The sequence below is a fragment of the Sorex fumeus genome, unplaced genomic scaffold (genome assembly GCF_029834395.1).
Source record: "Sorex fumeus unplaced genomic scaffold, SorFum_2.1 ptg000050l, whole genome shotgun sequence".
Classification (NCBI taxonomy): Eukaryota; Metazoa; Chordata; class Mammalia; order Eulipotyphla; family Soricidae; genus Sorex; species Sorex fumeus.
The window spans coordinates 16,806,267-16,833,596 of NW_026606107.1; the positions used below are offsets into that span (position 1 = coordinate 16,806,267).

At 41.3% G+C, this 27,330-nt stretch overlaps 1 protein-coding gene across 1 annotated transcript in view; it reads right to left on the reverse strand.

Annotated features, from left to right (window-relative positions):
* Nucleotides 1-27,330, reverse strand: part of SH3BGRL (SH3 domain binding glutamate rich protein like) — a 144,619-nt gene that overhangs the window by 61,219 nt on the left and 56,070 nt on the right. Inside the window, exon 2 of the mRNA XM_056124170.1 lies at nt 5,304-5,489. Within this exon, the coding sequence (XP_055980145.1) occupies nt 5,304-5,489 (186 nt within the window). The remainder of the gene's footprint in view (nt 1-5,303; nt 5,490-27,330) is intronic.

Here is a 27,330-nt window from a genome sequence, read left to right on the forward strand (position 1 = left end):
GTCAGGCCTGCAGTAACAAGACATGCAGGTTCTCACCAGATGGGGGTGGAACCAGCCCTTTCCTCCCCATCCCATTGAGACCCCGAGTCGCCACCTACAAACAGCCTCTCTGGCTCCTGATCAAGCTAATTAATGGCCATGATCACAGAGATTCAGAAACAAATCTCTAAACCCAGCATTTTTTGGTAGAAATGCATCTGGACCACATACAAGATGGCCGCTGCCTCAGAGTTTATTGAAAAGCCAGGTATGAGCCAGCGTTGACAGAGCAACTGCAGTGTCATGGGAAGGGGGGCGGTACCAGCACGTCCTTCACGCCCTACCGAGGTCACGAGTTGCTGCCTATGAGTGGCTCTTCGGCACGGCCATGGCTCCATAGGCAAAAGGACTTAATCCAGAGCTCAGCAGCTTGCGGCAGAAAAGTGAATGGACCATGCATTAAACTACAACTCCATGCCTCCCAGAGAGGAAAAGGGTGTTGCTCCCTTCAGCCTTTTTCCCGCCCGGAAGCAAGGTGGCCACCACCTCAGAGCTTATTGAAAAGCCAGGTATGAGCCAGCGGGGAACGGGGCAACTGCAGTCTCATAGGAAGGGGGGCTGTACCAGCACGTCCTTCACGCCCTACCGAGGTCATGAGTTGCCCCCCACAAGCGACTCTCTGGCACGGCCATGGCTCCAGAGGCAAAAGGACTTAATCCAGAGCCGGGAAGCTTGCAGCAGAAAAGTTAATGAACCATCCATTAAACTACGGCTCCATGCCTCTCAGGGAGGGAAAGGGTGTTGCTCCCATCCGCCTTTTTCCCACCCGGCAGCAAGATGGCCACTGCCTCAGAGCTTATTGAAAAGCCAGGTATGAGCCAGCGGGGACAGGGCAACTGCAGTCTCATGGGAAGGGGGCGGTACCAGCTCATCCTTCACGCCCTACGGAGGTCACGAGTGCCCCCCACCCCACCCCAAGCGGCTCTCTGGCACAGCCATAACACCAGACGCACAGAAACCAATCTTGTAATTATCTGACTCTTTGCAGAAATCCAAAATCGCAAGGCTGCTATTGCGGCCACTCAAGATTATATGATTCTCATAACCAGCTATAGAAAACAAAGTATTTCACAATGCCTATTCAGCAACTCTGATTGTTGTGGGGGAAATTCTAAACAATAATGGTGCATCTTTTGTCGAAATAATAAATGTAATCAATGTAGAGAAGAGTTATGTGGAAATCATCTGCCTCATAGGCATTGGGAGGGGTGGGAGGGGGGTATATTGTGGTTCTTGGTGGTGAAAAATGAGTACTGGTGAAGGGAAAGGTGTTTGAGCATTGCATGATTGAGACTTAAGCCTGAAAGCTTAGTAACTTTTCCCACAGTGATTCAATAAATAAATATAAGAAGAAAAATAAATAAAATTATGAAAAAAGTAAGGTGGAGTTCATGTCCAATTTAATCAGTTAATCAGTGGCTGAATAAATAGCAGTACTCCTACATAATATAATATAATATAATATAATATAATATAATATAATATATATAGGAACTGACCCATTGTCCATTGTCCATGCCCTCCCTCTATAGCAATCTAATCTGGGAATTCAAAATCCAAGAGCATGATTTGGATTGGCTTTGAATATTACATTGTTTTGATGCTTTATATCGCATATAGTAGATGTGTGAAATTATCCATTATTTATTACTTTTCTTCTTCTTTATTGTGCTTAGCATGCCCCCTCCTATTCCATCTATATCATTACAATTGCAAGAGAGTGTTTTTTCTTAAACCTGAGTGGTATTCCACTGTGGATACACAGCGCCCTTCATTATCCACTGATCTGTACTTGGGCTTGGACACTTTGGTTGTTTCCTTAGCTTAGCTATTATAACTAGCATGACAATGAAGATAGGAACGCATACCTTTTAAACTAATGTTCTTCTATTCTTGGATAGATGCAAAAGAAAAATAACAAAATTACATGTATTTCTATTTTTTGGTATTTAGAGAAATCTCTACACCGTTTCCCGAGAGGCTGTTTAGTTTGTATTCTCATAAAAGCACATTCCTATTTCTCATGTTAAGATATTTACCTGCATTTGCTGTTTCTGATCTTTACTATATAGGCTTTTCCCTAATTCATTGAGAGCAAGAGTGTAAACATGCATTTACAATTATTTGAGGAGGGTTGTTAATGGTCTGTAAATCTCTTAAATTCGTATTGTCTGATTCCTTAAACTTTTGTTCTCTAATTTTAGCACTATTTACAAGGCAGTTGTTCCAATATAAATGCAATTCTGCTGAAACTGTGGAGAAGAGAAAACTCTAGATTCTTACTGTTCTACTATCCTTCCCTGACCCCAATCATGCATGCTGTTTTAGTTGAGCTGAGGTATCTTCCAGATCCTGAGATTCAATAATAAGCAAAAATGTCTAATATAAAGACATTATTACTTAACTATCTAAATGAATATTCTGAATAATTGTTAGTATTTATAAAGTAAGCTTTTAAACAGAAACCCTGGTAACAGCAAAAGATGAAACATTTTTAGGCTTGTCAGAACTGAGAAATATAATTCAAGAAAAAATTGTGAGAATGAACTAATTTTCTTTCTTTTTCTTAAACTTTTTTATTGAATCACTGTGAGATAGACCCAAACAAAGCTGTTCAAGATTGAATTTTAGTCATATAGTATTCCAACACCCAATCCATCCACCAGTGTATATTTCCCATCACCAGTGTCCCCAGGTTCCCTCCCATCACCCCCAACCCCGCCTCTATGGTAGGCGTTTTTCTTTTCTCTCTCTCCCTCTCTCCCTCTCTCTCTCTCTCTCTCTCCTTTTGGGCATTGTGGTTTGAAATATTGATATGGAAAGGTTATCAAGAATATCCCTTTACCTACTTTTATGCCTCATGTTGTCCAGCATGATCATTCCCAGCTATTATTATTATTGTCATACTGGTCTCTTCTCTCTCTCCTCTATCTTACCTACCCTCAGCTCCACGCATACTTGTGATTAGTTCAACTATTGACCAATCCTCCTAATCTCTGTTTTCTCTAGCAATGTGTATTAGTCTTCATATATATATATATATATATATATATATATATGTGTGTGTGTGTGTGTGTGTGTATGTATGAACACACCCACACATATATATTTATAATGTTTGGAATTGACACTTGAAAAGATTCTCACAAAATATCATTTCACTTCCATATACACCTAGATACTAGATTAAAACACTGTCCTCCCATTGTTCATCGATTTACTTGAGCGGGCCCAGTAACGTCTACATTTTGAGACTTGTTGTTACTGTGTTTGGCATATCGAATACATCACGGGTAGCTTGCCGGGCTCTCTAGGAGAGCCCGGCAAGCTACCGAGAGTATCTCACCCACGTGGCATAGCCTGGCAAGATACTAGATTATTGATCCTAAAATATATATTCTTTATTCATATCAATACTGAAGACATAGAAATATAAACAGTTCTTGATTCTAAATTCCTATAGCACTGTAGCACTGTCCTCCCATTGTTCATTGATTTGCTCAAGTGGGCACTAGTAACATGTCCATTTTGAGACTTGTTGTTACTGTATTTGGCATATCAAATATGCCACAGGGAGCTTGCCAGGCTCTGCTGTGTGGGCGGGTAACTCTTGGTAGCTTTCCGGGCTCTCCGAGAGGGAAGAAACAATTGAACCTGGGTCAGCTGCATGCAAGGCAAATGCCCTACCTGCTGTGCTATCGCTCCTGCCCTAAATTCCTATAGCCCTTATAAATGTATACTGTCTCTTAACATGGCTGTCACATTATAATCAATCTATAAATTTCAGTTATATGTGGCTCATTCTATATACCCATGTTTATTTTACTGTATTTTCTATGTTGGGCTGGAGCGATAGCACAGCAGTAGGGTGTTTGCCTTACAAGCGGCCAACATGGCCGGCCCAAGTTCAATTCCTCCACCCCTCTCGGAGAGCCCCGCAAGCTACCGAGAGTATCTCGCCTGCATGGCAGAGTCTGGCAAGCTACCCGTGACGTATTCGATATGCCAAACACAGTAACAACAAATCTCATGATGGAGACGTTACTGGGCCCGCTTGAGCAAATAGATGAACAACGGGAGGACTGTGACCGTGACAAAGAACCATTTTCTATGTTTGGATGGCCATCAATTAGAGATGTGACTTAAATATACAGTGAATAAAGAATGAAGAATACTGCTCTATGGTTTAAATAAAGCTTAAGCAAGAGATTATACTTGAAAACACAAATAAAACTTATTTTTTCTTTGTTATATAAATTCAATAAGCTATGTTAATATTTTTCGTTGTTTGAGAGTTACAATCACAAATTCTCTGGGCTTACTCCTTGTTTTGTGTTCAGAGATCACTCTTGGCAGTGCTCAAAGACCATATGGTGCTAGGGACCAAACTTAGGTTGGCCACTTGCAAGGCACATATCTTGCCTTCTGTGGTATCTCCTTGGGCCCATCTATCTTAAATTTTAAGTGAACTCACTAATAATACCAAAATAAAGGATAACATCTTCAAGAAGAAAATAAAATCCTCTTGTTTTAAAATTAATTTTAATTTGAAGTAAATTGGTTAAGTTCTTATCAGAGTCTTTGTAAGAGTCATACCAGAAACAATACAATTAATTGCTGCCTAGAATTAAGATGATAAATACAAAGTCAGTTATATTCTCAAGGCATTCATATTCATATATATTTAAAGTATATTCAGATATATTTACAGGTATATATTTGGTGGATGACTCATTCATATGCAATTAAGTAGAAAACAAAATACTCCAACCTACAATAAATGCAGAGAATAAATAGAAGAAAGTAAAAACATGCAGATTTGGGGTGACGTGCAAGGGATATGATCTATTTGAGACCATCTATTTCAAAAATAATAAACTAGGGCAAGAAAGAGTACAGAAGCAGGAGAGGTAGTTTAACGAGAAGAGGGTTTGCCTTGCAAGCGGCTGACTTGGGCTTAATCCAAATACCACATACAGTTCCCAGACAGCCAGGAATGATTCTTGAGCAGAAGCAGGAGTAAGTGCTGAGCACTGCAGGCATCACCCAAAAACAAAAACAAAAGAGGATAGTACAGGAGATATAACACTATTTTGAATGCTGCTAAACCTTATTCGAATTCCTAATACTGCAAATAGTTTCCTAAGCACGGCCAGAGGTTACTTGAGAAGAGTCAGAAATAGTCCCTGAGCATTGCCAGTTGTATTCCAAACACCAAAAAACACTTAGAAATAAGAATATAATAATATAAATTGATTCCTTACTCCACGGTACTGCTTTTCATTGAAAATCTGGGGTGGCAGGGGGTAGCCTGTGGCAGGTCGGCTATTTTCTGGTACATTTTCTCTCATCCACTTCCGATTCTCTTCATTTACTACAATATCTTTTTCTTCAAATCCTATTTTGTTAGCTTCTAAGAAACCAAGAATATCTTGCTGCTTCTTCTTAATCTAGTAGAGAAATCACAAAAAAAATCATATTTTTAAAAAGCTTTTAATTTTTAAATATAGTGAAAATTGTTCATGTACAACCAAAATGAATTAAGAAATAGATTAATATTTGTTGCTTTATAAAAGATATGTGGGTTTACTTTTTAAAAATGTGTCACAAGGGAACTGGAGCAATAGCACAGCGGGTAGGCCATTTGCTTCCCACGCGGCCGACCAGTGTTCAATTACCAGCATCCCATATGGTCCCCTGAGCACCGCTAGTTGTAATTCCTGAGTGCCAAGTCAGGAGTAACCCCTGTGCATCGCCAGGTGTGACCCAAAAAGTAAAAAAAGTGCCATTAGAAAACAACATTTTTCAAACACCAATCTTTCTATCAACTTTACTTGTACTTTTTTCATTTGAAAATAACCACATCTAATGATGCAGAAACATAGGTGTTGGATTTTAAAGTTCAGCAGACCAAAAAGAAATATAGTAGAAAACTGCATTTGCAGATTCTCTGAAAGCCTTGCTTCATTTTATCCACTGTTGAACGTCTTCCCAAACAAGACTATTTCCCTCTTAACAAACATCATAGAGTGAAAATTAATCTGTCCTTGAAAATACTAAATGCTCAGAATACTATACATTTTAACTTCCACTGTTAAGTTGAAAACTGAATAAGATATAAGCAATAAGTCTCCTTTATACTATATTTGGAGTATACATTCACCACATATTAAGTAAAAAGTAAAAGTAAAGGCCCTCCCGTTGATCATCGATTTGCTCGAGCGGGCCCAGTAACATCTCCATTGGAGACTTTGTTGTTACTGTGTCTGGCATATCGAATACATCACGGGGAGCTTGCCAGGCTCTGCCATGTGGGTGCGGGCGAGATACTCTCGGTAGCTTGCCAGGCTCTCCGAGAGTGGCGGAGGAATCGAACTCGGGTCCGCCATGTTTGCTCCGTGCAAGGCAAAAGCCCTACCGCTGTGCTATTGCTCCAGACCACATATTAGACTTTAAAATACGTGTTATTATGCTGACTGGTTCAGCCCTTCTGGAAAACAGTATGGACGATTCTCCAAAAATTAGAAATTGAGCTCCTATTTGACCCAGCAATACCACTCTTGGGAATATATCCCAGAGAGGCAAAAATGTATAGTCGAAGTGACATCTGCACTTGTTTGTTCATTGCAGCACTCTTTACAATAGCCAGAATCTGGAAAAAACCTGAGTGCCCGAGAACAGATGACTGGTTAAAGAAACTTTGGTACATTTACACAATGGAATACTATGTAGCTATTAGAAAAGATGAAGTTGCGAAATTTACATACAAGTGTCACTACATGGAAAGTATCATGTTAAGTGAAATGAGTCAGAAAGAGAGGAATAGACATAGAAAGATTGCATTCATCTGGGGAACATAAAGTAACAAAATAGGAGACTAACACCCAAGAGAGGCCGAGATTAGTACCAAGAATTTTGCTCCATGGCTTGGAGGTCAGCCACACATGCTAGGGGAAAAGGGAGCTCAGATAGAGAAGGGAGCACCAAATAAAGGGTGTTGGGAGGATCCTCCCAGGATGGGAGAAGCATGCTGAAAGTAGACTATAGACCAAACATGATTGCCACTCAATGCCTCTTTTACAAATCACAATACCCAAAAGGAGAGAGAGAGAACAAAACGGAATGCCCTGGCACAGAGGCAGGGTGAGATGCGGGGAATGGGGGGTGAGAGGGATACTGGGAGCCGTGATGGTGGAAAATGGGCACTGGTGGATGGATGATTACTTGATCATTGTATAACTGAAACCCACGCACAAAAAATTGTAAGTCTACAACCGTACCTCATGGTGTTTCACTAATAAAAATTTTAAAAAATAAAAATAAAATACATCTTGTTAAGTTATGCTACTTCTTCAATGATTTTACATTGAAGACAGAAAGTTCACTTATTTTCTCTCCCAATCACACTTTGGAGAGGGCTTTAAAATAGTAAAAGTAGTGCTTCTTAGTCGGTTTCTTCTCTGATATATACTCTTTTAGAATCTTTAACAGATCTGTGGTAATTTATCAAAATTTGAAATTATCATCATTCCTAAGCTATAAAGCACAATCAATAAAAGTTTATCAATAGAGTCACCCTAAAGACACAGAGGAGAATACAAAGTTTAGAAGCAGGAAGCCAAGATAAGTGAATAGTTTCTCTCTGCTCAGTCAATAAAAAAGTGAATAAGAACCTGTGTTAACTTCCTCTGCATTAACAGCAAAATCTATTCTAAAAATTAGTTGAAGAAATGTACTTGAAATTCTCAGAATAAAAGAGAAGAAGAAGAACTCCTGGGTGGATTCCAGAGAGGACCCCCTCTCCAGGGGAAAGGAATCACTACACAGTAGAAGTCTGAAACTGGGAGGAGAATGTAAGGCAGTGTAAACCGCATGAAATTAGGAAAGCCATGGCTGGCCTCGGCTGCAGCCAGAGGTTCACTCAAAGTGGGGAGTCCTGCAGGGATGTGCACAGGGGTGAATGTGCCTACCATTCTGGGAAATAAAATGAGGAGGGAATTCCCTAGTGAGAATTCAAAGAGAAAGCAAAGAATGTTATTACCAGGAAAGAGGATCCAGGACACAAAATGCTAGGCAGCAAACAGGAGAGGAAGTTACAATCCCAACTGCATATAGAGTGGACAAATTCAATCCAGGGAATCCCACAGTGATTTTCACAAGATTAAGTGTAGCCAAAACCTCCAGGAGCAATGGTCTCACTTAATTGGAAATGTCCCAATGCTGAACTCCAGAACACAAATCTGAGGAAGGAAAACAAGTCCAAGGCAATACAATAGGGCTGTACCTTCAGACTCAGTGGCCAGTACCTAGATAAATGCATGGAGTCCCACAGCAACTAGGACCAGAGTAAGCATAACTGAAACCCTTAAAGGTAAGGAGTGAAAGGAGATCTCCCTAGTAGAGAGAGGGATGCCTTCATCGAGAAAAAGAAAACACCCATTGCATATCATCAAGCTGCAAGCAGGAAGACATCTATAAACCACCTTAACACAAGACATAATAAAGAAGACATAAGAAAAGTAATAGATTTGGGGTGATGAATGACGACAGCCTGGGAAGGAATTCAAGTGCATCATAAATCCCCAAATTTCCTGAAGACTTCAAAATAACAACTTCACACCAAAATTATAAATGTCGATGCCATTGTAAAATTCCTAACTATAATAAATGGACACTTTCCGGAAACTCAGGCCAACACTTACGCATGAGTGAAGCCCCACAGAACCAGGGAAGTGTAATTCTGTGACCACTCAATGGAACCAGGAACAGAGACCCTCTACCTGTTCCCAGCGGCCTGGCAGACCTCCATTACCTCCACTGCCTCCACTGCCCAGCCACCGCCACACTCCAGGACGCTTTCCAGACCACAAGGCTGCAAAGCGGCTGTGCAACACATCATAAAATGCTTAATACAAGATTACCGCACCATATTTGATGAGGTTCAAATATGGTATGAACCATGGAATACCTTCAAGGGCGATTAGAGGCCACCATAAAAGCCTCTAACACTCTTGAAGAGCCTGGCAAGCTACCGGGAGTATGCTGCCCACACGGCAGAGCCTGGCAAGCTATCCGTGATATATTAGATATGACAAAACCAGTAAAAACAATGGGTCTCATCACCCTGACCCTAAAAAAGACACCAACATGGCAGCATTAAGAAGGATGAGGAAGGAGAGGCTGACAAAATCTCAGGGCCGAACTAGGCTGCCAAAATGAAGGACAAAAATGACTGTACTTTCAGTGCAGTCTCCTGCCTCCATGCATGGCTGTTCTCACTGGGGTCCCTTGGAGGAGGGTAGGTTGAGTTTCCCTCCCCAGCCAAAGCAGAGCCCTAGCAGCTGAAGACTTCCGGTTCCAGCCACAGCCATGCTTAAGACCACTCTCCACACATTTGGCCGAGCCTCACACATGAAGGAACCGGCCAAGGAACACGGGTGTGTGGGACTCGGAGCGTAGATCTCCAAGCCTGCTAAGATTGGGACTGGGGCCGTCTCCACCCAGATCCCCCATCTTCCCGTATGTAGGCATTACACCCACCAACTGCCCCCAGCGTCATGTAATCCCATCAACAGCCAAGACCCAGAGACTATAAAACTCTGCTCCCAGAAATGCGAGGCCTCATTCACAGCCACACAACATCTTATTATCTAGTTCTTACTCTGGAGAACCTGGCAGGCAACCAAAAGTATCCTGCCCACATGGCAGAGTCTGGGAATCTCCCCATGGCGTCCAATATGCCAAAAACCAGTAACATTGATAGGTCTCATTATCCTGACCCTGAAAGAGCCTCAAATGTGGTAATTTTTAAAATCTCAGGGCTAGGACAAAGGAGACGTTACTGGGGCATGCTCAAGGCAATTGATGAACAACAGGATGACAGTGACAGTACTTTCAATGCACGTACGCTGACATTGAATGTATCCATCGAAGACCAGATGGTGAAAGTGCGAAAGATCAAGTACGACATCATTGGTATGACCGAGATGAGAAGGCATCACATCACGCTGTTTTCAACACTGGAGAAGAACTGTTCCTCAGAACATATGACAAAAGAGGAGTTGGTGGTGTCAGTGTCCTTGTCAACACAAACATGGCCATAAACATTGATTCATTTGAAAGCCTAACAACCCAAACTGGATGATTACACTTGAATAGATGTGGCTCACTGTCGACAGTTTCTATCTTCGTTGTCTACGCATCAACATCCAATTATGATAAAGGAGAAATAGAAAAGTTCTACATGGAGCTGGAGAACTACTATAAAGAAGACCACACCTTCTGCAAGATCATTGTCAGTGATTTAATGCCAAGATAGGACCGAGAAGATCAGCCAAAGAACTCCACATTGGGAACCATGGCCTAGAATGGAACGAACAGGGTGAGAGATTGTCTGAGTTCATTATGTCGACCATGACCACCCATGGTAACTCACAATTCTAGAAGGCCGAATCTAAAAGTTGGACATGGGAGTCTCCTGGTGGATGGTTCCACAATGAAACTGACCACAACATATTCAATTGATGGTCTTGCCAGACTTATGTCGCTGTTGTCGCAAAATTCCTAATGCGATCGACTACCATCTCCGTGAAAAATTCTACTTCACAGATCAGGGAGAAAGAGATGTAAAGTTTAAGAAGAGAACTCCAAGAATGACCATCAATGGGAGCTCTTTGGCATTATTGCGGCAACATGGGAAGATACCGTCATTGACAACATTGATGAGGAATACGATCAACTAGCTCAGCACCATCATGATTGTGCAAAGAACGCTGAGAGAGAGATAGCCACAAAAAAACACCTGTCCTTGAAAACTCTGAGCTCATTTGCCAAAGTGGCTTGGCACAAGCCTCAGGCAACTGCAGTGAACGTACAAGCTTGCAGAACAGTGCAGAGAAGTGATAAAGGAAGACCTCAATGAGAGAAGAGCAGCAGTGCTGACACATGTGGCAGAAGCTGGGAAAAGCATTCGCAATGCCCGTCTGGCATTTGCCAACTACAAGACCAAGATGACTGCCTCTTGACATCCTGATGGATCTATCACATCTTCCAGAAGGGCAATGGAGAAGATTATCCATGACTTCTACTCAGATCTCTTCCATAGCCACATCCACCTGTCCACATACCAAATTCCGCAGGATGGATATGTTGTTCCCCACATTTTCCCTTCTGAAATCTGACACACCATTTTGTCGGTAAAGATACAAACAGCACCCGGCTCAGACAAGTTCAGATTCGAACACCTGAAGAACCCACCGTCAGTACTCATCAATACACTGGCTCGGCTCTTCACACGCTACCTGTCTGAATGCAAGGTTCCATCCCAATGGAAAAACAGCAGGACTGTACTACTGCACAAGAAAGGAGGTATCCACAACATTGGCAACTATCACCCGATCTGCCTGTTGTCTGTCATGTACAAGCTGTTCACTCGAGTCATCCTGAATAGGATTGGGAGAACACTAAATGAGGGACAACCATCAAGAAAACTGGTTTCTGAAAAGGGTTCAACACAATCGACCATATCCACATGATAACCAAGCTCATTGAGGTTTCTCAGAAGTTCAAGATGTTGCTCTATCTAATATTCACTGATTTAAGAAGGCCTTTGATTCTGTTGAGACTGAAGCGGTCATTGAAGCCCTAGCCAAACAGGAAGTTCAAACTCAGTACATCAGGATCCTCCATGAGCTGTACTGCGGATTCACAACCATGATCTCACCATTCTACAGGGATGTGATCATTGACGTTAAGAGGGGAATTCGGCAGGGTGATACCATTTCACCGAAACTCTTCAGTGCAACCCTCGAAAATGTCATGCGATGACTGGAATGGGAAGGAATGGGAGTGAAGATAGACGGTCGGCAACTACACCACCTCTGTTTCGCTGATGACATCATTCTAATAACACCAAACACCAGCCAAGTGGCACAAATGCTGGCCAACTTCGCCTGTGAGTGTGGAAAGGTCATACTACAGCGAAGACAATGTTTATGAGAAACGGTCACGTTCTTGACGTTCCATTCGCTCTCAACGGGACGAACGTCTCCAATTGCAACAGTTATGTGTACCTAGGATGAGAAGTCAACATGACGAATTACCTGGCACCTGAGTTTTACAGAAGGAAGAGAGCAGCTTAGAATGCCTTCAAGAGCATCGAAGAAATAGCTAAGAGGACGAAGAACTTCCAGCTCTGGGCACATCTCTTCAATTCCCCTGTTCTTCCTGCATTAACATATGCCTCAGAGACCTGGGCCCTAAGAAAACAGGATGAGAATGCTATTCGGGTCTCCCAAAGAGGAATCGTAAGAGCTATGCTTGGAGTACCACGCTTCACTCAAATGAGAGGAAGAATCCAGAGTTCTGACGTCTGTCGATGGTCAAGAATCAGGGACTCTGTTTCCTTTGCCTAGGCGTCAAAAATCAGATGGGTTAGACACGTAATGAGATTTGGAGAAGACTGCTGGACTAGAGTCATTACCGTCTGGATTCTTCAGGACGTCAAAAGATGGCGTGGCCTCCCACCTATGAGATGGTCAGACTTCTTCATCAAGACCCTGAATGATTGGTTTGAGGTTGTTCGCATTTCTAGAATGAGCGGATGCCATTGGGCTACACTAGCACACAACAAGAATGGATGGAGACTTTACTGGTGCCCGCTCAAGCAAATCCATGAGTAACTGGATGTCAAGTGATCAAGTGAATAAATGTTATTATAATAGTCAATATTTTAATCTGTATTTATTTATAATCACAGTAATCCCAACCCTAAGGACCCACATGTAATTCAATATATTAGTAAAGAACATCAACAAGACAAAGAAAGTATGAGGAAAAATATACAAAAACAAATCAATGACTAATGAATATAGTGGTTCAATTAGACAATACAATACAGGGCTCAACTGTATAACAAAAGAACCTTAAGACTAAATCAGTGACACTACAATAAGGAAAAGAAAATCCATTTTGAAAAAGACAAGCAGGCAATGATCGCCAAAAGAGCACAACCTACAATAAAACATATATTGAAAATGAGTTATTTATCATGTTTTATAATCAATCATTGTCATATTTTCTTAGCTTAAGCTTTGATGACCATTAGGAAAGGGTCAACCTGTAATATACTGAAATCTAAAACTATTGTCCAAAACTGTATTTGATAGTTATTCAGCAATATTTTGAGTCTATTAAAACTTTATTTTTTTTTCTAAAATCCCCCCCAAAAAACAGCTGAGATTGATTCTCATGATTATATTAAGAATGAAAAAATAATCACATATTTTTAAAAGTTTTATTTCAACATATTTAAATGTGAAGCCAAGGTACAAAATAGGCAGATTAGGTGAGAGGGTTCAAGACAAAAACCTAATGAGTACAAAGTAGTTAAAAAAGCAAACACTTCTTGCTACTGACACCATTTAGACTAAGTTTAATAATTATAGCAAAAATACTCTCTATATGTATTCATGCAATGCATTGTTTAAGAAAAGTATATTCAAAAGTTAATAATGCTGATACACTGTGAAAACTGAGCTTGCAAATTTTTTATTGCACAAAATCAGAGTTATTGTATTACAAATTAAATTTGGGAACCTTCCTAATAGATTTCTACAATTCTACTAACTTCTCACACATTATTGGAAAATGAATAAAAACTGAACAGGCTATAATTTGTGAGCCAATCAATTTATGTGAGATAAATTTCATATATATATATATATATAGACTCCCTCTAATTGGCTCTGTTTTTTACAAATGTTGCCTTAAGCAGTGCCACAGAAAATGCGCTGCACACCCATACACACTGCCTTTGCTAAGCTTATATCTGAGGATTTCGGTATGGTATAAAAAGGAGTAAACAAAGCATATAATGCTACAGTTTTCAGTTTTTATTTTTACTAATCTTCACATAAAAATTCACCTAGTGCGAAGAAGGCAGTTGCGCTAGAGAAGGGACCACTTGACAAAGATGTTGAAAATCATCACTAGGATAAGAACTGTGTGCTAGAAATAGGTAAAGAAACAAGCATGATAACCTCTCAGTATCCGTATTGCAAAACCCAAATGAAGAAAGAAGGAGAGAGAAGGGGAGAGAGGAACATAGAGAGGGCAAGAGAGAGAGAGAGAGAGAGAGAGAGAGAGAGAGAGAAAGTACCTGCCGTAGAAATAGGTGGGAGAGAGGTAAACTGAGGACATTGGTGGTAGTAAATGTACACTGGTGTAGGTATGGGTGTTGGTAAACTGTATGACTTAAACATGACCATGAACAGCTTTGTAACTGTGTATCTCACAGTGATACAATAAAAAATAAATTAAAATAAATCACCTATATTTTCACATAGCTTGCTTGGAACTAGACCATGCAGCATATGACTGTGCAGACCATTTGGTAATCAGCAATACCTGTTTTAATACTAAACTTAATTTTTTAACTTTCTTAAACACCACAATTTACAAAATTTTTTGTAAATATCATAATTTACAAATTGTTCATAATAATTATATAAATTACATCAGATGAGGTGAGCAGATATTTTCCTCATTTATTGTTGTCTTTTGATATTTTCATTTACAATAATTGAGCCATTAAAAACAGATGAACTAAAAACTAAAAGCAAGAAATGGGTGAAAACTTTGTCTTCACATTGATCTCAAAATAATTAGTTTACAGGAGAGAAATTGAATCAAGAAGACATAGACCATGTGTTGGAACTCAGTCGAGAGTAACCGCGTGTTGTTGACATGAAATATGTACCACAGGCTGATCACACTCATAAACACAAAGTCACCTTCAATGTTGTGTGCAAAAACAGCTGAGAGAGTCGGTGAGTCCTTAGGTGGAATTGTGATCAATGTGGGTGGGTCATTGCAGGTTCAGAGTCGGGACACAGCTCAAGTGTCTTCACAGTGCAGGGCCTCACTCAGCCTCTATGCAAACAGCAAGGTCCTAGAGTGTGGTTCCTCCTTCCACAAGCACAAGGTGAAACAAAATCTACTCTGTACTCATTCCCGCTGCCTTCTCAAAGAGTCACCAAGGCTCAGCACTTCCCCTTCTACAAAGATGAGCCTCGGGTACTTTATTTGTGTCCTGGAAACCCAAAAACATCAACTAGTGGAAATGATCATAGTGGTGTTCATGACAATACCAAGTACAGTAGCCAAGATGCACACATGATACACAACCGCAGTGTTATTTCTATTTCCTCATTCAGCCGTGGAGTCCATTCTTTCTCTCCTTCAACTCTGTTTGAAGGACAGTGATCATTGTTCCTATCCTTCTCTCACCTTCACTCCTGAGTCTCCTGTCAGTGTTTTCTTCAGGTCAGAGAGCACTGAGAGGATTGTTGCTCTCCACACACTCACAGAGCATCAGATGTTCTGATGTTCTTACCTGCATTCAGTCCACATCCATTAAAACGATATAATTAAGTTTTCATTGTTCCCGGTGCTCTGTGGGAGCTAAGGGTGTAAGTGCCATTGGGCTAGGCATGGATTTGGCGAAGTTCCTCACTCTATTCAGCTAGGGCTGTATGACTCTAGTAACTTCTGGCAGCCACAAAGCCTGTGGTGTTTTCTCAGTGGGCCTGGGAGGGACAGAAGTCGGTTACCAGAAATAACTGTAGGTTCTGGTGCTGCTCACCTCATCTGATGTAGGATAAATCACTTAAAATCACTTAACTTGCCGTTAGTCGGCGATTTGCTCGAGCGGACGCCAGTAACGTCTCCATTTGTCCCTGTCGCGTGCTAGTGTAGCCCAATGGCATCTGTTCGCTCTGGGAACATGAAGAGCCTCAAACCGATCGTTCATGATCTTCACGAAGAAGTCTGACCATCTGGTAGGTGGGTGGCCACGCAGTATTTTGACATCCCGTGGAATCCAGTCAGTAACAGCTCTAGTCCAGCGGTCGTCTTTAAATCTCATTACGTGACCAACCCATCTGATATTTGACACCTTGGCAAACAAGACAGCGTCCCTGATTCTTGATTCTCGATGGATGTCAGAACTCCGGATTCTTTCTCTCATTTGAGTGAAACGTGATATTCCAAGCATAGCTCTTTCTATTCTTCTTTGGGAGACCTGAATAGCGTTCTCAGAACACTAGATGAAGAACAACCATGCCAGCAAGCTGGGTTCCGCAAAGGAATCAGCACCATCGACCATATCCACACGATAACCAAGCTCATTGAGGTTTCTCGGGAGTTCAAGATGCCGCTCTGTTTAACGTTCATTGATTTAAAGAAGGCTTTTGATTCTGTTGAGACGGAAGTGGTCATTGAAGGTATTTGGTCAAAGTCCACACTCACGACTTTGACCGTGAGTGTGGAAAGGTAGGACTACAGCTGAATCTTACGAAGACAATGTTCATGAGAAACAGCCTCGTTCTTGATGCCCCATTCGCTCTCAACGGAACGACCATCTCCGAATGCAACAGCTATATGTACCTAGGTCGAGAAGTCAACATGACAAATGACCTGGCACCCGAGCTGCGCAGGAGGAAGAGAGCGACTTGGATCGCCTTCAAGAACATCGAAGAAATAGCTAAGAGGACAAAGAACCTCCAGCTCCGGGCACATCTCTTTGATTCCACTGTTCTTCCTGCATTAACATATGCCTCAGAGACCTGGGCCCTACGCAAACAAGATGAGAACGCTATTCAGGTCACTTAATCACTTAATCACTTAATCCCCATTAGTCATCGATTTACTCAAGCGGGTGCCAGTAACATCTCCATTCATCCCGGTTGCGTGCTAGCATAGCCCAATGGTATCTGTTCGTTCTAGGAACATGCAGAGCCTCAAACCGATCATTTAGGGTCTTGACGAAGAAGTCTGACCTTGTAGGTGGGCGTCCACGTGATATTTTCATGTCCCGTGGAATCCAATCAGTAATGGCTCTAGTCCAGCGGTTGTCTGTAAACCTCATTGCATATCCAACCCATCTGATTTTTGATGTCTTGGCAAATGAGACAGCGTCCCTGATTCTTGAGCGTTGACGAAGATCAGAACTCCGGATTCTATCTCTCATTTGAGTGAATCATGGTATTCCAAGCATAGCTCTTTCGATTCCTCTTTGAGAGACCCGAATAGCGTTCTCATCCTGTTTTCATAGGGTCCAGGTCTCTGAGGCATATGTTAATGCAGGAAGAACAGTGGAATCAAAGAGATGTGCTCGTAGCTGGAGGTTCTTTGTCCTTTTAGTTATTTCTTCAACGCTCTTGAAGGCATTCCAAGCCTTTCTCTTCCTCCTGCGCAACTCAGGTGCCAGGTCATTTATCATGTTGATTTCTCGACCTAGGTATATATAACTGTTGCATTCGGAGATGGTGGTTCCGTTGAGAGCGAATGGAGCGTCAGGGACAAGGCTGTTTCTCATAAACATTGTCTTCGTAAGATTCAGCTGTAGTCCGACCTTTCCACATTCACCGTCAAAGTCGTTCAGCATTTGTGACGCTTGGCTAATGTTTGGTGTTATTAGAACGATATCATCAGCAAAGCCGAGGTGGTGTAGTTTCCGACCATCTATCTTCACTCCCATGCTTTCCCATTCCAGTCATCGCATGATGTTCTCGAGGGTGGCACTGAAGAGTTTTGGTGAAATGGTATAACCCTGCCGAACCCCTCTCTTGATATGGATGATTACTTCTTTGTAGAATGGTGATATCTTTGTAGTGAATCCGCAATAGATCTCACGAAGGATCCTGATGTATTGAGTTTGTACGCCCTGATTAGCTAGGGCTTCCATAACCGCTTCCTTCTCAACAGAATCAAAGGCCTTCTTTAAATCAATGAACGTTAGACAGAGCGGCATCTTGAACTTCCGAGAAACCTCAATGAGCTTAGTAATCGTGTGGACATGGTCGATGGTACTGAATCCTTTTCGTAATCCAGCTTGTTCACATGGTTGTCCTTCATCTAGTGTTCTGCTAATCCTATTCAGGATGACTCGAGTGAACAGTTTGTAGATGACAGACAATAGGCAGATTGGGCGATAGGTGCCAATGTTGTGGATTTCTCCCTTCTTGTATAGTAGTACAGTCCTGCTGGTTTTCCATTGGGATGGAACCTTGCATTCAGACAGGTAGCGTGTGAAGAGCCGAGCCAATTTATTGATGAGTACTGATGGTAAGTTCTTCAGGTGTTCAGGTCTGATCTTGTCTGGGCCAGGTGCTCTTTGTTTCTTTGCCGACAAGATGGCATGTTGGATTTCGGAAGGGAGAACATTGGAAACGACATATCCATCATGTGACATGTGGTATGTGGGCAAGTGGACGTGGCTATTAAAGCGATCTGAGTAGAAGTCATGAATAATCTTCTCCATTGCCCTTCTGGAAGATGTGATAGATCCATCATGATGTCAGAGGGCAGTCATCTTGGTTTTGCAGTTGGTGAAGGACAGGCGGGCATTACGAATGCTTTTCCCAGCTTCTGCCGCATCTACCAGTACTGCTGCTCTCCTGTTTTTGAGGTCATCCTTGATGGCTTCTCTGCACTGCTTTGCCAGTTTGGATGTTCGCTTGTGGTTGCCTGAGGCATGTGCCAAGCCACGTTGGTGAATAAGTTCAAGAGTGTTCGAAGAAAGGCGGTTTTTTGTGGTTATCTCTCTCTTGGCATCCCTCGCACAATCATGGAGGTGCTGAATCATTTGATCGTATTCCTCATCAATGTTGTCAATGACGGCATCTTCCCATGTTGCCGCAACAGAGCCAAAGAGCTCCCAGTTGGTGGTCGTTCTGGGAGTCCTCTTCTTAAACCTTGCATTCTTTTCTCCTCGTTCTGTGAGGTAGAATTTTGCACGAAGAAGACGGTGGTCTGATCCCTTTTGGAATTTTGGGACAACAGCAACATCGGTTAGGCAAAACCGCCAATTGAATATGATGTGATTTATTTCATTGTGGAACCGTCCATCGGGAGACTCCCATGTCCAACGTTTAGATTCAGCCTTTTGGAACTGTGAGTTATCATGGAAGGTTTTGGTTGACATGATGAACTCAGACAGTCTGTCACCCTGTTCGTTCCATTCCAGGCCATGGGTCCCGATGTGGAGTTCATCAACTGATCTTCTTGGTCCTATCTTGGCATTAAAATCACCGACAATGATCTTGTAGAAGGTGTGATCTTCTTTATAGAACTTCTCCAGCTCCATGTAGAACTTCTCAGTTTCTCTTTCACCATAACTGGTTGTTGGTGCATAGACAACAAAGATAGAAACTGCCAGTAGTGAGCCACATCTATTCAAGTGTAATCGTCCGATTCGAGTTGTTAGGCATTCGAATGAATCAATGCTCCTGGCTAAGTTTGTGTTGACAAGGATACCGACACCACCGACGCCTCTTTTATCACATGTTCCAAGGAACAGTTCTTCTCCAGTGTTGAAAACGGCATGATGTGATTGATGTCTTCTCGTTTTGGTCAGACCAATGATGTCGTATTTGATCTTTCACGCTTGTACCATAATGTCTTCAATGGATGCAGTAGATGCCAGTGTATGAACATTAAAAGTACAGACAGTCATTTTTGTTTTTCTGCGTTTTGGCAGCCTATTTCTGCCTTGGTATTTTATCAGCCTCTCCTTCCATATCCTTCTCGACTCTGTGTATTCAGGGTTAGGGGAATGAGATCCATTTATTACTGGATTTATTACTACACTATTCAGGTAAGATAAATAAAATATATATAAAGCACTTGTAGATCTCACACCAAAAACAAACCCCATTTAAAATGGGAATTTTAAAGAAATACGTCCTTACAGTAGACTTTGATGCAGAAAACTGAATAAATAATTTCTCCCTGACACTACTCAGAAAAATGTAAATTAAAATAATTATGAGATATCACCTCATACCAAGGTAGAAGGGCACAAATCTCAAAGAATCAAAACATTCTGTGTTAGCATAGATATGGGGAAAATGCAATCATACTCTGCTGGTGGGAATAACAATGAAATTGACCTCGTTGGAAAAAAAACTTGGATACTGCCCAATATACAAAGAATTGAGCTTCCATTTGACCCAGAAATTCCTTATTGACGTTGACCCCAAAGGCCCCAAAACAATAATTTGGAAATTTATTTGCAGGCCCATGTTTACTGCATCACAATATTGTATTCACAATAGCCAAATCTGAAACAACCTGAGTGTCTGAGAATAGTTAACTCGATGAAATATAGTACACCTACACAATGGAATGGGCTGGAGCAATAGCACAACAGTAGGGTGTTTGCCTTGCGCGCATCCAGACCGACGGAACCGGGTTTGATGCCTCCGCCCGTCTTGAAGAACCCGGAAAGCTACCGAGAGTATCTTGCTCGCATGGCAAAGCCTGGCAAGCTACCCGTGACGCATTCAATATGCCAAACACAGTAACAACAAGTCTTACGATGGACACATTACTGGGCCCGCTCGAGCAAATTTTGTAAATTATTTTGTAAAAACCATAAATTAGAAAATTAATTAACTTCATAATTTACAAAATTTTTCATAATTTTTCAGGCATTCGATGTTCCGGACAAATCCACCACCAGTATGGTTTTCCTTCCACCATTTTATTTTATTTATTTTTTATATATTTTTAATTTTTATTACTGAAACACCATGAGGTACATTTGTAGACTTACAATTTTTTCTGCTTGGGTTTCAGTTATACAATGATTGAGTACCCATCCCTCCACTGGTGCCCATTTTCCACCACTACTGATCCCAGTATCCCTCCCAACACCCCACCCCTGTGGCAGGGCATTCCCTTGTGTTCTCTCTCTCTTTTTGGATGCTGTGGTTTCCATAAGAGGCATTAAGTGGCTATCAGGTTTGGTCTATAGTCTATTTTCAGCATGCATCTCTCATCCTGGGAGGGTCCTCCCAACACACTTTACTTGGTGCTCCCCTCTCTATCTGAGCTGCCTTCTCCATCAGCATGTGCGGCTGGCCTCCAAGCCATGGAGTGAACCTCCTGGTACTTATCTCGGCTATTCTTGGGTGTTAGTCGCCAAATTTGTTACTTTATATTCCCCAAATGAATGCACTCTTTCTATGTCAGTCCCTCTCTATCTGACTGATTTCGCTTAGCATGATACTTTCCATGTAGTACCACTTGTATGTAAATTTCATGACTTCATCTTTTCTAACAGCTGCATAGTACTCCATTGTGCAGATATACCAAGTTTCTTTAACCAGTTAACTGTTCTCAGCACTCGGGGTTTTCCAGATTTTGGATATTGTGAATAGTGCCGCAATGAACATAGAAGTGCAGATGTCATTTCGACTGTACTTTTTGCCTCGCTGGGATATATTCCCAGTAGTGGTGTTGCTGGGTCAAATGGGAGCTCAATTTCTAATGTTTTGAGACTCGTCCATACTGTTTTCCAAAAGGGTTGAACCAGTGAGCATTCCTACCAGCAGTGAAGGAGAGTCCCTTTCTCACCACATCTACACCAACACCAGTTGCTTTTGTTCTTTTGAATGTGGGTCAGTCTCTGTAGTTTGAGATGATATCTCATTGTTGTTTTGATTTGCATCTCCCTGATGATTAGTGATGTAGAGCATTTTCTCATGTGCCTTTTATCACTTATCACTTAACTTCCTGTTAGTCGTCGATTTGCTCGGACGGGCGCCAGTAACGTCTCCATTTGTACCTGTCGCATGCTAGTGTAGCCCAATGGCATCTGTTCGCTCTGGGAACATGAAGAGCCTCAAACCAATCGTTCATGATCTTCACGAAGAAGTCTGACCATCTGGTAGGTGGGCAGCCACGCGGTCTTTTGACGTCCCGTGGAATCTAGTCAGTAACAGCTCTAGTCCAGCGGTCGTCTTTAAATCTCATTATGTGACCAGCCCATCTGATTTTTGACACCTTGGCAAATGAGACAGCGTTCCTGATTCTTGATCGCCCACGGATGTCGGAACTCCGGATTTTTTCTCTCATTTCAGTGAAACGTGATATTCCAAGCATAGCTCTTTCTATTCTTCTTTGGGAGACCTGAATAGCGTTCTCATCCTGTTTTCGTAGGGCCCAGGTCTCTGAGGCATATGTTAATGCAGGAAGAACAGTGGAATCAAAGAGATGTGCCCGGAGCTGGAGGTTCTTCATCCTCTTAGTTATTTCTTCGACGTTCTTGAAGGCGTTCCAAGCCGCTCTCTTCCTCCTGTGCAGCTCGGGTGCCAGGTCATTTGTCATGTTGACTTCTCGACCTAGGTACACATAGCTGTTGCATTCGGAGATGGTCATTCCATTGAGAGCAAATGGGACATCAGGAACGAGGCTGTTTCTCATAAACATTGTCTTCGTAAGATTCAGCTGTAGTCCTACCTTTCCACACTCACAGTCAAAGTCGGCCAGCATTTGTGCCGCTTGGCTGATGTTTGGTGTTATTAAAACAATGTCATCAGCAAAGCGGAGGTGGTGTAATTGCCGACCATCTATCTTCACTCCCATTCCTTCTCATTCAAGTCGTCGCATGATGTTCTCGAGGGTGGCACTGAAGAGTTTCGGTGAAATGGTATCACCCTGCCGAACCCCTCTCTTGACATGGATGATTACTTATTTGTAGAATGGTGATATCCTGGTAGTGAATCCACAATACAGCTCACGGAGGATCTTGATGTATTGGGCTTGAATGCCCTGATTGGCTAGGGCTTCAATGACTGCTTCCGTCTCAACAGAATCAAAGGCCTTCTTTAAATCAATGAACGTTAAACAGAGCGGCATCTTGAACTCCCGAGAAACCTCAATGAGTTTGGTTTGTGCCTTTTAGCCATTCAGATTTCTTCTTTGGGAAAGTTTCTGTTCATTTCATCACCCCATTTTTTAAGGGGTTGGATGTTTTCGTCTTCTGGATTTCAACCAGTGCTTTTTATATCCTTGATATCAACCCCTTATCAGATGGATATTGGGTGAATATCCTTTCGCATTCTGTAGATTGTCTTTGTATTCTGGTTACTGTATCTCTTGAGGTGCAGAAGATTCTTAATTTAAGATAATCCCATTTGTTTATCTTTGTTTCCACTTGGATGTTCAGTGAAGTGCGATCTTTGATGATACCGTTAACCTCAATATATTGTGAAGGGTTTTGCCAACCTTGGCCTGATGTTGCGATCTTTAATCCATTTTGATCTGACTTTGTGCATGGTGTTAGGTCGAGGTCTAAGCCCATTTTTGCATGTGGTTATCCAGTTATGCCAGCATCATTTGCTGAAGAGGCTTTCCTTGTTCCATTTCACATTTCTTGCTCCCTTATCAAAGATTAGATGTTCACACATTTGGGGTTGTGTGTACAGATATTCCAACCTGGTCCATTGGTGTGCAGACCTGCCTTTGTTCCAGTACCATGTTGTTAAACTATTACCGCTTTGTAGTAGAGTTTGAGGTTGGGGAGGGTAATGCCTCCCCAAGTCTTTTTCCCAAGAATTGCTTTAGGTATTCGTGGGCGTTTGTTGTTCCATATGAATTTCAGGAGTGCTTGATCTATTTCTTTGAAGAATTTCATGGGTATCCTTATAGGGATCGCATTGAATCTGTATAATGCTTTTGAGCATATTGCCATTTTGACAATGTTGATTTCTTCTATCCATGAGCAGGGGATATGTTTCCATTTCCTCCTGTCCTCTTTTATTTCATGGAGTAGCGTTTTGTAGTTTTTATTGTAGAGATCCTTTACCTCTTTAGTTAGGTTGATTCCAAAATATTTGGTTTTCTGGGGCACAGTTGTGAATGGGATTATTTTTTTCATGTTATTTTCCTCTCTCTCATTATTTGCACATAGGAAGGCCATGGATTTTTGGGCGTTGATTTTATAGTCTGCAAATTTACTGTACAAGGCTATTGTTTCTAGGAGCTTCATGGTAGAGGATTTAGGAGATTCTAGAGACCTAGTATCAAATCATCTGCGAATAGTGAGAGCTTGATTTCTTCCTTTCGTATCTGGATACCTTTAATGTCTTTTTCTTGCCTAATCGCTATTGCAAGTACTTCCAGTACTATATTAAACAGAAGTGGTGATAGTGGGCTTTCTTGTCTTGTCCCTGATCTTAGAGGAAAGGCCCTTAATTTTTCCCCATTGAGGATAATGTGTGCCATGGGTTTGTTTTAGATGGCTTTGACTATCTTGAGGAAACTTCCTTCAATACTCATTTTGGTGAGAGTTTTCATCATAAACTGGTGCTGATCTTGTCAAAAGATTTCTATGTGTCTATTGATATGATTATATGGTTTTTATCTTTACTTTTTTTGATATGATGGATTAGGTTGATTGATTTCCGAATGTTAAACCATCCTTGCATCCCCGGGATGAATCCCACTTGGTCGTGATGTATGATCTTGTTGATGAGTTGTTGGATACTATTTGCTAATATTTTGTTGAGGATCTTCGCACCTGTGTTCATCAGGGATATTTGCCTATAGTTTTCTTTGTTGGTGGTGTCTTTGTTTGCTTTAGGTACTAGGGAGATATGTGCCTCATAGAAGCTGTTTGGGAGGGTTCCTGCTTTTTCAATTTCCTGGAAAAGCTTGAGGAAAACTGGCAAAAGGTCTTCTTTGAATGTTTAGAAGAATTCACCAGTGAACCCTTCTGGGCCTGGGCTTTTGCTTTTGGGAAGACTTTTGCTTACCGCTTCAATTTCCTTGATATGAATGGGTCTATTCAGGTATCCCAAGTCTTCCTGGTTCAGTCTTGGGAGATTATGGGAATCCAGGAATTTATCCATTTCTTTTAGGTTCTCTTGTTTCATGGCGCACAGACTCTCAAAGTAATCTCTGATGATATTTTGGATTTCATTGGTTTCTCTTGTAATGTCCACTTTTTCATTTTTGATTTGGTTTAATAGGGTTCTCTCTCTTTCTTTTTGAGTCTTGCAATCTTATTTATTTTCTCAAAGAACCAGCTCTTTGTTTCATTGACTTTTCGGATTGTTTCTTTGGTTTTCATGTTGTTAATTTCTGCTCTAAGTTTTATTATTTCTTTCCTTCAGCCAATTTTGGGTTCCTTTTGTTGGTCTTTTTCTAAAATCTTGAGCTGTGTGGTTAGGTTATCTATGTAGGCCCTTTCTTCTTTCCTTAGGAATGCTTGAAACACTATAAATTTTCCTCTTTACATGGCTTTAGCTGCGTCCCATAGGTTCTGGTAGCTTGTGTCTTCATTCTCGTCTGTTTCCAGCTATCTTTTGATTTTGTCTTTGACTTCCTTCCTCATCCACTCATTGTTCAACATTGAATTGTTTAATTTCTAGGTGTTTGATTTGTTTTACGATGTTTTTGTGTGATTTGCTTTCTATCTTGAGTGCATTGTGGTCTGAAAAGATTGTTGATACTACTTCTATCTTCTTGATTTTATTGAGGTATGTTTTGTGGTCTAACACGTGGTCTATTTTGGAGAATGTTCTGTGTGCACTGGAGAAGAATGTGTATTCTTTATTTTGGGGGCGTAAAGCCCTGTATAAGTCTATTATACCTCTTTTTTCTAGCTCTTCCTTAAAGTCAATGTTCCTTTGTTGAGTTTCGTTCTTGTTGATCTATCCAGAGGTGATAAGGCGATGTTGAAGTCTCCAACTACAATTGTGTTGCTAGCAATGTCCTTCTTAAAATCTGTTAGTAGTTGTTTTAAGTACTTAGATGGTCCCTCATTAGGTGCATATACATTTAAGAGTGTGATTTCTTCCTGTTGTCCGTATCTCTTGATAAATGGAAAATGACCTGGGCTGTCCCTTCTCATCTTTTTCAAACTGAAATTTATGTTGTTGGATACTAGTATGGCCACTCCAGCTGTATTGAGGGAGTTATTTGCTTGCAGGATTGTTTTCCATCCTTTAATTTTGAGTCTGTGTTTGCTCTGATTGTTCAGATGAGTTTCTTGTAGACAGCAGAATGTTGGTTTCAGTTTCTGGATCCATTTTGCCACTCTGTGTCTCTTGATTAGTGCATTTAGACCATTGACATTGAGAGAGGTTATTGTCATGAGGTTTTGTGCCATTTTTCCAAAGGGTTGGTTGTGTTTATAAGTGTTTTCCTTCTTATCTTACAGGAGTTGCTTTAATCCTTCTTTTAGACTTGGTTTTGAGTCTATGAAGTTCCTGGGCTATTGTTTATCTACAAAATGGTGTATCGTTTCATTGAGTTGAGTCAGAGTTTAGCTGGATAAAGTATTCTTGGTGAGGCATTCATTTCATTGAGTTTTTTTTCACTATATCCCACCATAGCCTTAAGGCTTGGATGGTTTCCTCTGATAGGTCTGCTGTGATTCTAAGGGGTGCTCCTTTGTATGTGATTTCTTTCTTTGTCCTTGCTGCTTGTAGTATTGTGTCTCTGTCCAAAGCACCCATCATTCTGACTATGATATACCTTGGAATGTTTTTATTAGGGTCTATTTTAGCTGGCACCATTCTGGCTCCTTGGATCTGAATGTCTGCATTCTTTAACTCTGGGAACTTTTCAGCAATGATTTCTTTGACTGTGGGTTTTTCTTTGGGGTTGCCTTCCTGTCTTTCTGGTACTCCAATGATTCTAATGTTGTTCCTCTTGGCGTCATACAAGAGGAACTTGGTCTCTGATTCTCCTTAGAGCCATGTTGAAGTCTTTTCCCTTTGCTTGTTGTCCCTATGGGATTTCTGTTCTCATCTTCAGCTCATTGACCCTGTCTTCAGCTGTAATCATCCTACTGCAAAAGGGCACTTACTGAGTTTTTAATTTCATCTACCGAATCCTTTATTTGTGAGATTTCTTTTTGTAGCTTTTTTATTTCTGCTGTCATGTCTTCCTGTATTTTCTCGACTATCTGTTCTATTGTTTCTTTCATTTCTTCCTTTAGTTTTCTGGATATCTCCTCCATTGATTCTTTGAGTAGATCCTTGAGCTTCCTCTGGATTCCGTTTTGGAATTCTTTATCGGAGAGAGTATATTTGTGGATAACCCCGGTTGAGGATTCGAGACTCTTTTCTTCATCTTCTCCTTGTAGTGGAAATTTTCACTGTTTCTTCATGTTGTTTTGGTTGTCTAGAAGTAAAACCCTAAAATTAACTAGTACTGGTCCCTCTTATCATGGGAAAGGATTCTGGATAAGGTTAGTCAATGGTGGTCACCCTTCTCCCTTTTTTCTTTGGCTTATGACGGACATATAGTGAAACTGTGTAGGAGGTGCTCTTTTAGTATTGGGCTTTTACAGCTTCTTTGCATATTGGTCTTTTGTTAGAATTGGAGTAGGCCAGTGGATAATTCTTGTGTTGTAGTTGAGGTGTCCAGAATTTTTTCCACAGATTTAGGTGATAAAGGCTGGGAAGAAAGTGCAGAGTGCTTGGGGGTATGGTG